The sequence below is a fragment of the Melopsittacus undulatus genome, chromosome 11, assembly GCF_012275295.1.
Source record: "Melopsittacus undulatus isolate bMelUnd1 chromosome 11, bMelUnd1.mat.Z, whole genome shotgun sequence".
In the NCBI taxonomy this organism is placed as follows: Eukaryota; Metazoa; Chordata; class Aves; order Psittaciformes; family Psittaculidae; genus Melopsittacus; species Melopsittacus undulatus.
Genome location: NC_047537.1, coordinates 2,231,692 through 2,248,043, shown reverse-complemented (window position 1 = coordinate 2,248,043; position 16,352 = coordinate 2,231,692). Strand labels below are relative to the sequence as shown.

The 16,352-nt window shown below is 57.0% G+C and overlaps 1 protein-coding gene across 1 annotated transcript in view; it reads right to left on the bottom strand.

Moving 5' to 3' along the window:
- Positions 1 to 7,270: 7,270 nt before the first annotated feature.
- The window catches only part of LOC101868313 (carboxyl-terminal PDZ ligand of neuronal nitric oxide synthase protein-like), a 31,928-nt gene continuing 22,846 nt past the window's right edge, over positions 7,271 to 16,352 (bottom strand). Inside the window, exons 3-11 of the mRNA XM_034067320.1 lie at positions 15,226 to 15,318; positions 14,512 to 14,570; positions 13,220 to 13,328; positions 12,828 to 12,969; positions 12,293 to 12,447; positions 10,769 to 10,936; positions 10,103 to 10,268; positions 9,276 to 9,633; positions 7,271 to 9,194 (exon numbers count right to left, since the gene is read on the bottom strand). Of these exons, the coding sequence (XP_033923211.1) occupies positions 8,705 to 9,194; positions 9,276 to 9,633; positions 10,103 to 10,268; positions 10,769 to 10,936; positions 12,293 to 12,447; positions 12,828 to 12,969; positions 13,220 to 13,328; positions 14,512 to 14,570; positions 15,226 to 15,318 (1,740 nt within the window). The 3' untranslated portion in view covers positions 7,271 to 8,704. The remainder of the gene's footprint in view (positions 9,195 to 9,275; positions 9,634 to 10,102; positions 10,269 to 10,768; positions 10,937 to 12,292; positions 12,448 to 12,827; positions 12,970 to 13,219; positions 13,329 to 14,511; positions 14,571 to 15,225; positions 15,319 to 16,352) is intronic.

Here is a 16,352-nt window from a genome sequence, read left to right as displayed (position 1 = left end):
CTGTGCTCCGACTCCTCTTGGCCTCTGTTGTGCCGGGCTCTGCTTCCCTTCCATCAGGCCTGAGGATGGGATGGGAGTAGCATCAAAGCAGCATCCTTAGGATGGTGTCAGTTGGCAGAGCTGAGCTTTATGCTCATCTATGACCTGGGGTAGCTCTTGGGCTGCTCCATCAAGCCCTCATCCCTGCTGCTGCCCACTGATGGGGAGAGCCCCATCCCATAGCCCCACATGGCCCCAGAGACCACCAAGAAGAACCCGCTGCTCCAGTGGCTGGTGCAGGCAGGGACTGGCAGCCTGGGGAGGGCATCACCTGCTGCCGGCAGAGGGAAACGGCAGAGATAAGAGAGCCATTAACGAAGCTGGGGCTGTGGCAGGGCCCCCGCTCCTCCGGAAGGGCCTGGAGCATCCCCCGAAGGAGGGGACTCAGTGCTTGCTGATAGATGATACCGAGGTCCCAGGCTGGACAAAGGGGGAGGTTGCTGGGGTCACGCGTTGGCTCAGCCTTGGGCTCCTTCTGCTTTGACTCGCGTTTCCTCAAGTTTATACAACTCTGTGTGGGTTGGTTCGGTGGAAAGGGCAGAGGAAACTGGTGGGTCCCAAATGCTGGAGGTGTGGGGCTGGGGCAGGGCTGCTCCGAGCCCTCCCTGTACACAGGGAAATGGGTCCAGGGCTGTTAGTGGTACCCCAGGGGCGCGATGCTGCGGGCAGGGCTCCCTGGGGCCTCAGCCCCACTGCAGAGCCCAATGGGCCTGAGAAGAGCACAGAAAGCCCTGGGGCAGCCACAGTGTGAGCACAGTGGCTCATATCCCTGTGCGACAGTGCAAGTACCAGTGGGACCTGCAATGCCTGCCTGCATGGGGAGCCATGGCCATGCTGCAGGCAATGCCATGGTGCCAGGCAATGCCATGGTGCCAGGCAATGCCATGGTGCCAGGCATATAGTGCTCCTTGGGCACCCATGAGCTGGGGAAGAAGGCAGGCAGCAGCAGAGGAGATGGTGTCCCTGCACCTTGCTGCAAGAGGCAGCCATGCTTGTGGCTGCAGACATGGCTCTTTGCAACGCTTTATGTGATACTCCGTGCAATGCTCTGTGCGATGGTCTATGTGATGCTCTGTGTGATGCTCTATATGATGCTCAATGTGATGCTCTGTGTGATGCTCTGTGTGATGCTCTGTGCAATGCTCTATATATGCTCAATGTGATGCTCTGTGCAATGCTCTGTGCGATGGTCTATGTGATGCTCTGTGTGATGCTCTATATGATGCTCTATGTGATGCTCTGTGCAATGCTCTGTGTGATGCTCTGTGTGATGCTCTGTGTGATGTGGTTCAAGAGAACGATTAGTTGGAATGATCCCCTCTGATGGCTTCTCTCCTCCCTGTAGCTCATCAGATGAGCTCCCTTTCCTGGCACAGGACAGAACCTCTCAGCTCCTGGCAGTGCAGAGGTGCTGCCAGCTGTAAGGCAATGGGTGAGCAGTGGGAATGCAGCCGGGGCTCAGGCAGTGTCCTGGGCACACACTGCAGCGATGGAAGCCAGCGGCGCTGTGCCTGTGCTCCGTCATTATCCCTTGGCACGGGAGGGCCCTGGCACTGGTGTCGGGAGCTGGCAGCACCCACATGCACCTGCCAGCACCAGTGAGCTCACCGGCCGCTGCTGGGCTCTCATTAGTGTGATGGAAAGGCATTTGTGGGCTCTTTCCCCTCTGACACCCACCTGGGCTGCAGCACCTGCCCCAGCTATTGGGGGCATTGGGAGCAGCTTCTCCCTTCAGGCAGATTGAGATGAGGGTGCTGAGGTGCTGGCACAGGGTGCCCAGAGAAGCTGTGGCTGCCCCATCCCTGGCAGTGCTCAAGGCCAGGTTGGACACAGGGGCTTGGAGCAGCTGCTCCAGTGGAAGGGGTCCCTGCCCGTGGCAGGGGTTGGAGCTGGAGGAGATTTAAGGTCCCTTCAACCCAAACCATCCCTTGATTCTTTAATCTCCTGTTTAAGACAATCGGATCCTGGCTGGTCCCTGCAGGGCTGCTGAGCTTTGCTCCATCAGGGGATGCAGGTCTGCAGCCTTGGGTCACACCAGTGTTTAATGGGTGTTGTTTTTGGAAGTGAAGCAGCAGAACAGGGCGCTCATCTTGTCTCTCCTGAGCTGCAGGGTGCTGGGAATGTCTGGGAATGTCTGGGAATGCTTCCCCTGCAGCAGTGCTCCCTGGGGCACCTTATTTGCCCCTTTCACACGGGGTTTGTGCTCTCTCTGCCTGGCTTTTGCTGCCTGCTCTGTCTGAAGCAGAACAAGGAGGTTCACATCCACCTTCACATCCTCCATACCAGGGGGTTGTGTTTGGTCCCAAAATGCCAATGGGCAAAGGCAGCTGTGGTGGGTGAATGGGGGAAATCTGGCACTGAGGAGGGGTTGATGCGGATAAATGTGAACATCTCCAGCTGATCCAACTACTCCTGGTCCTTTGCCAAGGGCAGAGGTCAGACAAATACATCTCGAGCAGCCAAGGCCTTGATGCTTCTCCTCCTGATGGGTTCACCCAGGATTTGGTACAGGGACATCACTGCTGAAGGTGCCAGCGTGCCTGGATTCAGGCAGCTTCCCATGGGAACAGGGAAGGGTGACACAGGGAACGGCCCTAGGTGTGAGGTGGGGAAGCTGCAGCCCTTCTGTAGGGTGGGAACAACCCAGTGAGGACACTTGCTCCGATGTCCTGTGGTTAACGGGATGAACATGTACATGTATATGGCCGTTGCCATGGCTACCGCAGGGCTCCCTGCTGGTGCTGGGGAGGGTTGAGCCCCCGGCCCAGCCTGGGTCAGGATTTGCCTTCCCGGTGCAGCATTCACTGAGGGTGCTGCAGCCTCTCACCCAGGTGGGGGCACCCCCAGGGACAGAACACCCCCATGGGAGGGTGTTCCTCAGGTTTCCCAGCAGCAGAAAGCTGGGTGCAACCAGGAGATGAGGATGAGGATGGGGATGAGGATGAGGATGAGGGTGGGGATGGGGATGGAGATGGAGATGGGGATGGGGATGAGGATGAGGGTGGGGATGGGGATGGCCAATGTGCTCATAGCCCCCCTGCTCCAGGTGCACTGAATCCCCAGCTCCACCCAGCCCACCTCCCACCAGGCCCAGGAGCAGTTCTCCCCAGCAGCTTGTTTCTGGCTGATCCTATAAAGCTGGGAAGGAGAATGGGCTTCTCCCATATGGAGCCTGTGCTGCCTCCCTGCCTGCCTGCGGCTCTGGTGAGTGCTGAGGGCTGCAGGGGGTGGGTTGTGCCATGGGTCACTCACCAGTGTGGCTGTCAGGAGCCCTGGCATCGTGTGTGCTCTGGGTGCCCAGGCACAAGCACGGGGGCTGTAGCCAGAGGGTGAGGTTGGAACCCACTGGTGTTCAAGCACTCACAACCGGCAAGTTCCTGGTTACCGGTGGTTTGCACATCTCCTTCCGCCTGTGGGGTGAGCAAAGGGGGTTTAAACCTCCCTATAAGAAGACAGTTACTCCTGTAAAGCAAGAAACATGGGAGGAGTGAATGGTGTGCGGCCCTGTTGGAGATGGGGCTTGCTCAGGGATGCTGAAAGCCTCTGGTTTTGATTGACTCTCAGGTTATCTTGCAAACCTGACCTGAAGCAACTCTGTGGTCACTGATCCAACCTGCAGCCCCTCAAGGTGCTGTGGATGGAGTAGGGCAGGGCTGCCCTGCACCCACTGCATCCCTCCTGGGGCTGGAGGGCAGCAGGGGCACAGGGACCCCCTGTCCTGCAGCCCTCTCCCTGTCCAGCCCCTGTTCCTGCTCTATCCGAGTGCTCTCCATTCCCGATGCAGGCACACGGCCGGGCTCCGTCTGCTGTTTCCTTATAATTTAGGAGCCTTCCACACATTAATCTTTTTGTTTTTATTTTGACAAATGTGTGTTTCCAGGAAGTTGCTGGGGTCAGAGCAGCATCTGTTGCTCGTTACTTTGGGGGATGCAGAGGGTCTTTGTGAGGGTTTCCAAAGCAACAAGGAATTAAGTGGTTTGTAAAGCAGAGCAGGGACAAGGGGACGGGCTGGGGCTTCCCAAAGATGCTGATGAAAATCAGATCAGTTCTCCTCTATTTTCTTGGGAACTCGATCTATTTTTCTTGTACCACTGTCAGCCCAGCTCCCGTATTTCCAGTGCTTGGCCACCGCGATCCGTGTTTCCCTGCTGGGATTAGCGTGGCTGAGGTCAGATTTGCTTTCCCCAGGCCCTTGCCAGGTTGTGCTGTGCCAATGGGGAGGATTTGGGGTCTGTGGGATGGGAACAGTGCAGGTCCCTGGTGTGGGTCTGCCTGGGGACATGGGACAGGGACCCCCTAACCCTGATCCCCCCCCCACAATCACACCATGAATTACCCTGTGCTAAAGCTGCTTTCTCGGTCAAAACAAGCCGAGGAGGGTCTGGTGCCAAGGCGAGGAGCCCAGGAGATTTATCGCTGAGGAAATACTTTCTCCAGCGAGGGCTGACGGCCGCAGCAGGAACAATGGGAGATTCGCAACGTGAACAAAGCTGATTTCGTTCTTCTTTTTATCAATGCGTTTTCCTTGCGGATCCTCCCTTCCTGGAAGTGGGAGATGCAGCTTCCCCCGCGCGCCGGCCGTGTAATCAGCAGGAATGGCCATATCCTGGCTGGGAAGCGAGCTGTGAAACGCTGTCGCCCGCTGTGATTTATGAGCCCGTGGCAGCGGCCAGCGGAGGGGCTGGCCCGGGGACAAGGTGCCAGGGCGCGTGCAATATCCATGTATTCTTTCTGCTCCTCGCCGGGTCCTCGGGGAGCCGCCAGAGGAAGTGAATGGCTCAGACACACACGTTCCACTTGGGGCTTTATTTCTTATTGCCGTGTCTTTCCAAATGCCTTTAGCAGACGCAGGAGCACAATGGGGTCGGGCGGTGCTGAGCATCCCGGGCGGTGCTGAGCATCCCGGCCGGGTGGCAGCAGCCTGCCTGGAAAGGTCAATGCGAAGGGTGTTTGCTTGGGGACATGGGGACAGCCTGTCCTGAGCGGGTAGAGCCCTTCCCTAGCAGTGAGGGTTTGTAGGGACCGTGCTCATTGCCACAGAGGGGCAGAATAAGGTGACTCCATCTCCTCCAGTGCTGACCAACAGCCTTGTTGGCACCCATTGGAAGCAGCCAGCACTGAGCAGGTCTCTTACCATGTCCGGAGCTGTAGCACCATTGCCAGGGATCCAACACCTATAAGAATGACCAGTTTCCTTCCCAGGCTCCCACCACCCACATTATGCAATCCTCACCCAATAGTGAGAATATGAAATAATTACTCCAAGTGATCAGATTTTAATTATGCAACACAGAGGATGATTATCGCGCGCCAAATTGGTGCCGAGTGCTCAGTTATGTATATGCCAAATTTAGTCTATACCATTATACCCAGTGGGTGGCCGTAGACAATCAGGAAGTAATTAGTTTTGCTGGAGGTTGCTGCCTGCCTGGGTCGCTGTGCTGTCTGGGGAGCGTCTTGCTGTGCTCGTGAATACCATGGGCTGCGGGTTCAATACTGTCTTTCTGTGAGGAGCTAATAAGCTGTCTGCATGGCGGCCTGTAATTAACACTGTCGATATTCATTTGGAGGCAGCGCTTCCCTTTGTCGAGGCACTCGGTCCCTCCGTGGGATGGGAGCGGAGGGATGGGGATGCGGATGGTGATGGATGCGGGTGGGCAGCATCCGTGGGTGCCTGCTGAGGGAAGCACCCAGATGTGAGGGGGTGAGACCATGGGACCGCCTCACAGCCATCACTGTGCCACTGCTCTATGGGGGAGCTGCTGTTAGTCCCTGGATGTGAGGTGTCCTTGGATGGGGGTGTCCAGTGGTGCTGTGCTCCAGCAGGGAAGGCTGAGCTGGTGTGTGATGTAGGGGAGATGAGGATGTGAAGGGGCTTTGGCTGGGGTGGCCGTTCCCTTCCCAAAGCCGTGGGCTGCTTTGGGAACCCTGAGGATCAGTGGGAGATGCTGAGGTGCTGCATGGTTGCATCCTTCCAGGCGGCCTGATCCTGCGTGGTCCAGGGTCATCTGCTGGGGTCTCACATGGAGAGCTGTTTGGGGGCCTGGTGTGTATTGGTTGGGAGGTTAGCAGGGCATTGTCCCCCTGGATGCTGTTTGCAGTGGGTCAGTGTTGTGGGGCACTGGGAATGGGCTGCTCCATGGGAACTGCCCATGGATGTGCCAGGCAGGAATTGTCCGAAGTACGGAGCAACTTTTACCTCTGTTACACAAAGGAAACTTTCCTCCTCTGTTTGTCGGAGATGCTCACTCCATTGAGATGATTGGCATACTGGAGAGCTGAGAAACTAAATTGTTTATACACTAATGAATAGAAGCTTGATTGCAAGATCCTGTTTGGAAAATTATAGTGCTGAATTGAAGCCGTACAATTACATCCCAAATGCTGCATATTCATTTCATCTGCTTTGCATAGAGATTAACAAGCGAGCCCTAAAGCAGACTCTGAAATTAAAGCTAACACCAGATTTAGTCACAGGTTACAAACTAAATGGCATTGTTTGATGGATGTGAATCTTTACCACCTGCCTGCCTGATGATTGCTACCAGCTTACCAGACAGCAGAGGAAAAAGTTTCTTCCCATGAAGGAAGCATAATAAGATGCTGGGCTGGAAGTGCCCCCTCCCCATGCAGGCAGCCCCCCCAGGCAGATGTCTGCAGTGGGCCTAGGGAAAGGGCTCCCTGCTCCTGGCTCCATCGTGCTGGAGGCTGCATCCATGCCATGGAGGGTGGCTCAGGACCACCACAGAGGCTGTCGGTCCATCCAACAGCCAGGGTTGGGCCGGGTCCCCCCTTCTGCATGGCAGGAGGCTCATGGGGTCCCCATCTATCCTCTGTGCTGCGTCACCCATGGGTTCCCTTCCTCACCTTGCAGGGGCTTTGCTGCCTGCCTGTGATCTGCCTCCTCCCTGTTGTGTTCCCTGTTGTATTGGTGCCATGCAGCAAGGTTTGAGTGCTGCTGGGCTTGGGGTTTGCATTGGAAATGGGCCCCATCCCTGATGGAGGAACCTGTTGGATGTGTGGCAGCTTGTGTGGGGACACAGGACCTGCTATGGGGTTGCTGGGAGCTGTGTTTGAATTGGGGCTGTGGATGGGAGGGTGCAGGGGACAGGCTTGGGGCAGCCTCCAGTCACAGCAGGGCTCACTCTTTGGGAACACCTGGAGGGTCCCAATCCACATCCAAGGGCATGGGCACAGCTTGGGGCTCCCTGTGCGGCAGAGACCACAGCACTCGCTCTGCAAATTGGACACCTTTATTTTATACCTTCCAAAGTCAGTTACCAGCTGCAGTGACTTCATTCCTAGGATGTCTCTACCACACTATGGGACAGCCCAGCCCCAGCTTTACAAGCCCCAGTGGGGATGCTGCCCTAACCCTAACCCTCCTGGCCATGGCTGGCTCTGGGGTGCATGTCCCATCTTCCCCACCATGGGAGCAGCACCGTGCCTGCATCAGGCAGTGTGGCTGCTCCCGGCTCCATTCCTGCTTGGCACGTTCCCATCTCGACCCTCCAACACTTTCCCAACACCCTCTTGCAAACAACCGAGGTGGATGAGCATCAACTCGGGTCCCTCCCCAAAACCTGCCCAGGGTCAAGGGGCCATTTGGTGCCCTTCACCCAGAGCTGGGCTTCTCTTTCACACCTTAACTCCCCCCAGGACACTTGCACATCCGCAACCAAACCCCAACCACACCACAGCACCCTGAAACCAGCGCGATGGAGCAGACACCGGCACCCCGAGGGGCACAGCAGGGCTCTCCCCCTTGACCCCAAGGCACCGGCTGCACCCTCCCTCTGGGGGGGTCACCCACTATAACCCAGGGCTCCAGTGGCCAGCCCTGCACCCGATCATTGGCCTCTGGGGGTGGCCCCAGTGCTGGGCCATGGGAAAAGGCACCTATGGAGGGAGGCAGTGGTGGCTTTGCCCTGTGGGGACACAGCATTGGGGCTGCTGTCCCCAAAAGCTGGGCTGGGCACAGCATGGGCCATCCTATGGCAGCCTGGCACCCGCCTTGGGGTGGGTGCAGGAGCAGCACTGTGCCTGCGCTGCATGGTCCCACTCGCAGGTGACAACTGATGAATGGGGTTATGACAGCAGCCTCCTGTCCGGGTGTTCACAGCCCTGCACTGTGCCATGTCCCTCCCTGGCTGCTCCCATTGTTCAGCCCCAGGGATGTTTCTGCTGTGGAGCATCCCATGGGAAAGCTGGCTGGGTGGGAAGCTCCCAAGGGTGAGTCAAACCAGCACCATCCCTGGCTTCCAGCAGTGCTGTCTGCCTGCTCCTGGCCCTCTGGAGGTGCCAGGCAGGTGATGGCACACATCCTGCCAGGGGCTGGTGCGGGGCTGCCTGCAGCCACCTGGCCAACAGAAGGGATGCGGTGATGAACAGGAATTGTGTGCCTGGAGCAGGGACCCCGGGCAGCACCCTGCTGTGACAGCAGTGACAGGACAGGATGGGGCAGCAGGAAGGCAGTGTCAGCTGGTGCAGACCCAGGGCATGAGCCGGCCAGGTCGCATCCTGTGTGGCAGCCCCATACATGGGATGGGAACAGCAAAGGGACCTGCTTCCCAGCCAGGGCACCAGGCCCCCCAAGCCCAGTGTGGGCTGGTGGAGCAGTGTGGATGGAGCTGCTGGGAGCCAGCTGCCATCTACTGCAGTCCCACTAAGAGGGGACCCTGGTGGGCCCCAGGGCAGCGTGCGGCTCTGGTTCAAGCAGCTCATCCTCAGAGAAGCTGATGTGCAAGCACGTGTCATCCGCAGGGGAGAAGGGCAGCATGCTGTCCATGGGGCTGGCCAGGGCAGCCAAGTCCTTGGCCAAGGCCTCAGTGGCTGCAGGGTCATGGATGCTGGTCAGAGGGGACATCTGCCCGCTCTCCCCAGTCCTGTCCTTGGCCAGAGCACGCTGGCAGGTCCCAGCTGGGATGGGCTCCATGCTGGAGGCACCGCTCCGTGCAGGAGTCCTTGCCTCAGGGTCCAAGAGGGTGAGGGAGCTGGCAGCGATGCTGGTGAGGCTGGAGATGCTGGGGCTGGGCAGGCTCATGTGGGCAGCGCTCTCAGGCTTCACCTCCACTTCCAGGCTCGGGGAGGTCTTGCTTGACCTCTTCCGTAGGATGGGAGGTGGTGGGTTCAGCTTGGGAATGGGCTGCGGCCGCCTGGGAAGGAAAGCAGAGAGAGGAGGTGATGGGCAGGGGTGTTCCTGCTCCAGCTGGGGAGGTGCTGGTGGCACATCCTACCTGTCCTCGTCCCCTCTGTCCGTGTCATCCCCCTTCTGCCGGATGCTCCCATTGAGCAGAGTGAAGTCGCTGACCTCAGAGCCCTCCACGCGCCGGCTGAGCCCATCCTGTCCCTCCAGCACCGCCAGGCACTCGTCCCCATCCTTGCTGCTGCAGCGGTGGGCACCCCTCTCCAGGCTGATGAGGTTGAGGTAGGAGTCCCCAGAGCCCAGGGCTGGCAGTGAGCCGGGCGCCACGGGGCTGCCCAGGATGCTGGCAGGGCTGGAGGTGGATGGGAGGTGGATGTCCAGGCTGTAGTGGTTCTTCAGGTTCAGGGACAGGGACTGAGCCAGGGACAGGTTTTGCAGGGAGCGGTCAACTGGTGAGAGAGGGACAAGAGGAGGGTGTGAAGAGCTGGGGACCTGTAACACCCTGGACCATGAGGGTGCAGAGATGCTCCAAAGGCCCCCCCAGAACCTGCTGGGCTTGTACTGGGGGGACCCCATCTGCTGCCTGGAACCATAACATTGCAGGGATGCTTTGAAGGACTGGTGCTGGGAGCATCCCACTTACATCCCAGGGGTGCAGAGGTGCTCCAAAGGCCCACAGAGCTTATTGGGATGGCACCAGAGAGTGCCTAAATTGCTCACTATGACTGCAGGTAGTGCAGTGATGCACTAAATTGACCCCAGAGCCTGCTGGGAGCATCCCAACTGCTTCCTGGGACCATAAGGAGTGCAGAAATGGTCCAGAGGGATGATGCCGTGAGCACCCCAGCACCCAATCCCCTTCCCCCAGGGTGAGGCTGGGCACAGTGGATGTGCCACCCCTGTCTTCCGTGCACTCACCCGGCTGCCGGTGCTCATCCCGAGCCTCCAGCGCCGTCAGCTGCCGCACCAGCAGCGAGACGTGCTGCAGCAGGTCCCGGTTGGTCAGCAGGAGCTGCCGCACCCGGGCCTGCGCCTCGATCCGCGCCGCCGTTTCAGCCGCCAGTTGGTCCTTCAGCAGCTGCACCTGCGGGACGGGGCGATGGGGACCGGGATGATGGGGGACCGGGATGATGAGGGACTGGGCGATGCGGGGCAGGCACAGGGAGCCGCGGCGCTCTAGCGCCCCCTGCCGGCCCCGCCGCGCACCCCACCGGGACCCCCTGAGCCGGTCCAGCGGCACACGCGGGGATGCGGCTGCATCCCGGGCCTGGTGCAATGGGATGGAGGGGATCTGCTGATCCCCGGTAATGTGGAATGTCGAGGGGGGGGGCCCGCTCTGATGCTGGTGTGCGGGAAGAAGCTTGGTAGGGATGGCTTCTGAAACTTGGATGAAATGGGAACTGGTGGCTCTGCCAGGCCCCTTGTGAACCTGTTACAACAGCTTGGGCTTATGCATGCAGCCAGCTCCGTGTCTGAACTCCCTGCACCATTCCTATCGTGTCCCCTGTATCAGCCCAGCCTGGCTGGAGCAGGGAGAGGGGAAGGGCTGGTGCTGCCCCGGGGGGGGCAGGACACGACACGTACCTGGGCCACAGCCACCTGCGTCTGCTGCTGCTGCTGGAGGAGCTGCTGCTGCAGCAGCTGGAGGCAGTGCTGGGAGGCCAGAGGGGTGATGGAGGCTGCGGAGCAGGGGCTGCTGGGGCTGAGCAGCGGCTGGGAGCCAGCCGGGTGCAGCGAACAGTTCTCAGCATCCTGGGCACAAAGGAACAGGCAGGGTGAGCGGAGAGACCAGGCAGGGAGTTGGATTGTGTGTCCCCATGGCAGCAAGGGTCTGTTGAGGAGACAGCCCTGGGCTGTGTGCTGGGCTCTGCATGTCTGTGTGATCCATGGGGGATGTGTTTTGGAGTGAGTCTGCTCCCAGAGAGCTGCAGGGCTGAATCACTTGTGTCTGACTGCACCTCCAAACAGGACCCCAGGGAGGAGGTGGCAGGGTGTGACACAGATACCCCATCACTTTCCCCATGATGGGAATGTCCAGGCTGGATCGTATCCCATTGCCTAACACATTTGCCAGTGGCAGCAATGGTTGTGTCAGGGTCATCAGTGTATTAAAAGTGGTCCCAGCAGTGGAGATACTGGTATGAGAAAGGCAGTGCTCCCACTGACCATTTCCAGAGCAGCTCCTGACAGCCATGAGCCTCATTGTGGTGCTTAGAGCCTGGTTCTGCTGGGATGGCACAGGGTGGGTGAGCTTAGAGCCACTTCCCATGCCCTGGGGACCCTGCAGTGGCCCCATGCATGGCACTGGGGGTCTCAGCAGGGAGCCTCCACCCTGGCAGTGGGTGTTTAGGGACAGTTTAGTGGGTGCTGCCTTCCTGCCCCCTGCTCTCCCTGCTTGGGCAGCTCCAGCCCCTGAAGGAAGCTGCAGGGAAGCTCTGCCTTTCCAGGCACGGAAATGAATCCCATTGAGTGTGTTTCATCGCAGCTGGTTCCAGGCAGGCCCTGCAAGTGATCCGATTGTGTGAGATGAAGCGATGCCATTCAGGCCGCTGGGAAGCGTGCACAGGGGAGCTCTGCAGAGCAGCTATTCATCAGGGTGAAACCACTGCTCGTGCTGAATGCACCCTGGGTGTCTGCTGCAGGCTGGGACCCTCAGGGATGCTGCTCCCTAAGCCTTGGGGTGAGGGAAGCCGGGTGTCACTGTCAGCAGTCAGATGAGCAAACAGGGGCACAGAAATGCACCCTGAATGGCAGGGAAATGGTTGTCTCACTAGACACCTCCTTTTAGTTTCTGGCTCTTGTGTGGATGCTGCTGCAGGAGGAAGGTCCTGCCTTGCCTCTCTCTGGCACTGGGTGATCACTGCAGCACAGCCTCTCTGTGCTCTGCCCTGCCTGTGCTCACCCAGGCTGTTTGAAGCCTGATCAACCATGTGCTGTTCCTCTTGCCTCTCCCCCTGTCCCACCTCTGGGACAGAGCTTAGTAGCAAGGAGCAATGGGGGGGTCTGCAACGGGGTCTCCATGAAAGGTCCTCCAAATCAAGCTATGATACAATGACCCCGAGCAGAGGGACCCCAGCAGAGGCAGAGCACAGGGACTGTCCCCATTACCTGGCAGTTCTTATCCTTTGTGGCTTGCCCAGGTTTCAGCAGGCTGAGGTCCACCCTGGCCCCTGGCAGCTCACCGGGTCCCCTCTCGGACACACAGATGCCATCAGAGTCGATGCCAACCTCATCCGTGATCTTGGAGCCCTTTATCTGGTGAACTTCAAACGGGACAGACACATAAACCCAAGCCCCCCCTGTGCAAGAACCCAGGGCCTGGAGCGGAGCCGGCAGCCAGGGTGACAGCCCAGGGACAGCGGCCAGGACATGCCCCAACCCTCTCCATGCTGCAAAGAGGTAGGAGAAAGGGAACAACACAGATGAGGGGCTGGTGCCTGGAGACCCTCAGCGTGTTGGACAATGGGGCTTAACCTCTGTGCTCCTGGTGCCCACGACGAGAGGGCAGACGGGGCAGAATCCCCACACCCCCCATCTGAACGGAACCAGAGGTCTGGCCATCATAGGGCTGGCCATGAAGGACCTGCCTACCTGCAGGTGTCCCCCCCTCAAAGCCCCCTGCCCCACAGGACCCACACGTCACCTTCCAGTGGCTGCTCCTCCGCTGACTTGTCACTGGCACCATCCGCCTGCCCATCGGCGTTCTGCAGCGCGTGCTGCAGGCTCAGCTTGTGGCACACCTCGAAGGCCTGGCCCACCGTGCGCACCACGCGCATCGCCTGGCTCTGTGGAGCAAGCCCATGGATGCTCAGCCCCATGGAGCATCCCCTGCTCCTGGAGATGGGGGCTGGTATCTCCCTGCGGGATGGGGCCCAGAGGCAGCAGGGACAGACACCAGGCACGTTGTGCTGGGGACATCCAGCACTGGTGCTGCCTTGGTCTCCCCTCATGGAGCTGCATCCAGTGGTTACTTTGGCTCCCTTGGAGACCTCCCCCCAGGGATGACCTGGCCATAGCCCCCCAGGAGCATCCTACCTTCTTCTTTGACTTGAAGACGTTGCACCTGAAGGAGTTGTTAGCACCGTCCCTTGCGATGTAACTGAATATTTTCAGGTCTTGTGAGTCGTGAGACACGTAGAAGATTCTGGATGGGAGAGAGACAAAGGGAATTAAACACCCAGGGGAGTCTCTGCCTCCAGACAACCTCAGAGGGTCCCCAGTGTCCCCACATGGGCTGGCTCAGCACTCAGGCCTGGAGGAACGATGCAGTGCTGGTGCAAAGCCCCTCATGCAATCACCAAGCAGGAGGTGATGGATTTAAAGTGTTTCTGCCTTGATGGAAAATCTGGTTTCTGAAGTAGAAAAGGCTTTTTCTAAAGATGCTGTGGGAAAGCCAAAACCTATAGTACTGGCAAGCTCTCCTGTTCAGGCTGACTCCTTCTGCCTGTGCTGCAAAACCATGTTAAAAGACCTCTTTCTATGTTTGATTTAATTGGGTGAAAACGTGACAAGAGAGTTCAGGTCTGAATAGAGAAGAAACCAAAGGGATTCCTGAAATGTTGTTTTGTTTTACTCTTTCCTGTCACTGGGATTTTTTGTGTTGAACCTGCAGTTGGAGCAATTATTGCTGTATATATACCATGTCTTAACCATCTTTAAGGGATGCCAGAAGTGAGAGGTAGGCACAGATAATGCCCTCACCAAGGGCTCTAACACAGAAAACCAGTGTCTGTGACCCTGGTCCTTGAGGCTGTGGACTTTGTGCTCATGGTACAACTGTTCACTGGTGCAACCTGTGCTTAGAACTGTGTCCAGGGGCTACACACCACTGCTGAGGTTGTCTCATGGCTCCTGAGGCATCAGGTTTCCAGGCAGTGTAAGCCTCTGCATGGGGCTTGTGGTCTGCAGAACACTTGGAGATCCCATGGCAAGTGCTGTGGAAAGTCAGTGCTGTCTTACCATGTCCTGTAGGGGTTAATTCACTGGAAGCACTTATACTCTTCTTCAGAAGCCCACAGTGAGCCATGCTCTGAAGAAAACCACAGGAAGCCTGTCTTCAGAGTCAGAGTAATGCGAGCTGAAGGCATCTCTGGGGGTTACCTAGTCTAACCCTGTTCAAAGCAGAGCCAGCTTCAAAGCTACATCAGCCCACCTCACCCTTAAAAATGTATGAGAAGGATCCTCCATCAGCAGCAATTCTGCATCCTCGTTAATGTTTCATGGTCCTTTGGAAAGACAGCCTTGGTGGAGGGAACTCAGCAAGGGGGAGGATGGATGCACATCGTTCAGGGCTGATGGGACCTACTGGTGTAAACCCCTGCACCTACCTGTACACAGGATCGTGCATCACCACCATCTTACTCTCATCCCAGGTCCACTCCTTCCTCTGTGAACAGAGTGCAGAAACAAAGTTGGTGAGTCAGGTAAGAATAATGATGGTCAGGAACCCTGAGAATGGTGCCTTTGTTCCAAGTTGGAAGCCAGGCTACAGTCTGGCTACATGAGCAATGGCTGTTTCATTGGTATCTTGGATAGAAATAGATTTCTTTGCTCATTTATCACAGCTGGTTATCTGATCCCAGCCTTCAGGGCTGAAAATGGCCCCTAAGATTGATTTATAGCATCAAATATGCAGGAGAGTAACACGTTTTGGGGAAGAAGGCTCTGAGCCAGGGCTTAGGAAGCTCTGCCTGGGCGGGGAGCTGAGGGATGCTCAGCCCAGGCAGTGCAGAAAAAGCCTACTGGTATTAACAAGAGAAAGAACCTATTTCCTGAAAGCTTGACAGTTTTGATGGGAAAACCAACAATATATCCTCTTCCCACAGAGTCATTTCCCTACTCTTTATTCAGTGAGGTTTTGTTATTAGTTTGATGGGAAATGGAGTGTTTTCTTGTGAAAATTTGGGGCATTTAAGAAAATTCAGGGGTTTTAAGAGAAGGACAGTTTTGGTTAAAAGTGTGATCATCCTGAACAGTGGTGATACCCAGACATGGTTAGAGCCAACATCCCGGGTGCCCCAGTGGGGCTGGGGAAGTCTCACCTTCTGCTTCTTGCGCAGAATCACCTTCACCCCATCCACGGACACAATGATGCTCACTTTCTTCTTCTTGATGTTCTTGGCTTTGAATTCATACTGATGGGAGGAAAAACCCAGGTTAGAAAAGAGAGCACCTAGGGCAGTGTGTGCTGTTAGTGTTTTACATTAAATCACTAGGATTTGTGTTTAATCCCAGGGAAGGGAATTTGTTTTATCCTGCTAAGAAAATCCATGTTGGGAAGGGCTCACTGCCATAGCTTGGATGCTGGGCAGGATCCTGGCTTTGTCAGGAGCATCCTCTGGGGGATGATAAGCATAGCTCAACCCTCTGGACTACATCCAGAGACTGCTAGTTCGGGTCCAGGAAGAACTTTCCTGATGCATTGGCCATGCCTAGTCCAGTGGGGCTCTGCCTCAGAGGCGTGACAGGAGATTGCACTTGCAGCAAACACCACGCAGTGATTTATGGCATCTCCAGCGCCCTTGTATGTCAGTGCTGCAGTGCATGGGGAATATGAAATCCCTGGTGAACTGCAAGGAGGGCCAGATGGGTGGCAGTAATGCAATTACACCTCAGTCATTTCCATAATCACATTAACCTCAGTGGGCTCAGAACAACCCAGCTCTCACCTGCAGGTGTTTGCTGCCTGAACTCACCTCTGCTTGTGTTAAAAATTAAACTTATGGCTTTTAAGCACTGCTTTGCTGACAGCCACAAGCACGGCAGAGCCCTTCTGCTCTGGAGACCTGTGCTCACAGCACTCATCCCTGCTGGCTCCAGTTTAGGCACTATATTTGGCTTCTAAACACAGCGTTTTGATGCCTGTATTTTCCGGTCCCTATCAGAAATCCAGCACTCCTGAGCCAGATCCTCGATTTATCTAAACCAGCACATCCCTTACTGCCAGTGCAGCTACAGGAACAGCCACCATGTATCTATTAGAGACAATATCCTTTGGATTAACTCAATGTACAGTTCCCATAGTGGAAAAGCAGAGGTTACAAATCCCATTTTAATTGTCTAATACTGCCAGTGGTGCTGTAACAGAGCCGGGATGTAGCAAAGGGGACATCGTGGCAGAGCCGCAGGTAGCAATGGGGATGTTAAGGGAGTCCAGGAATCTCTTTCA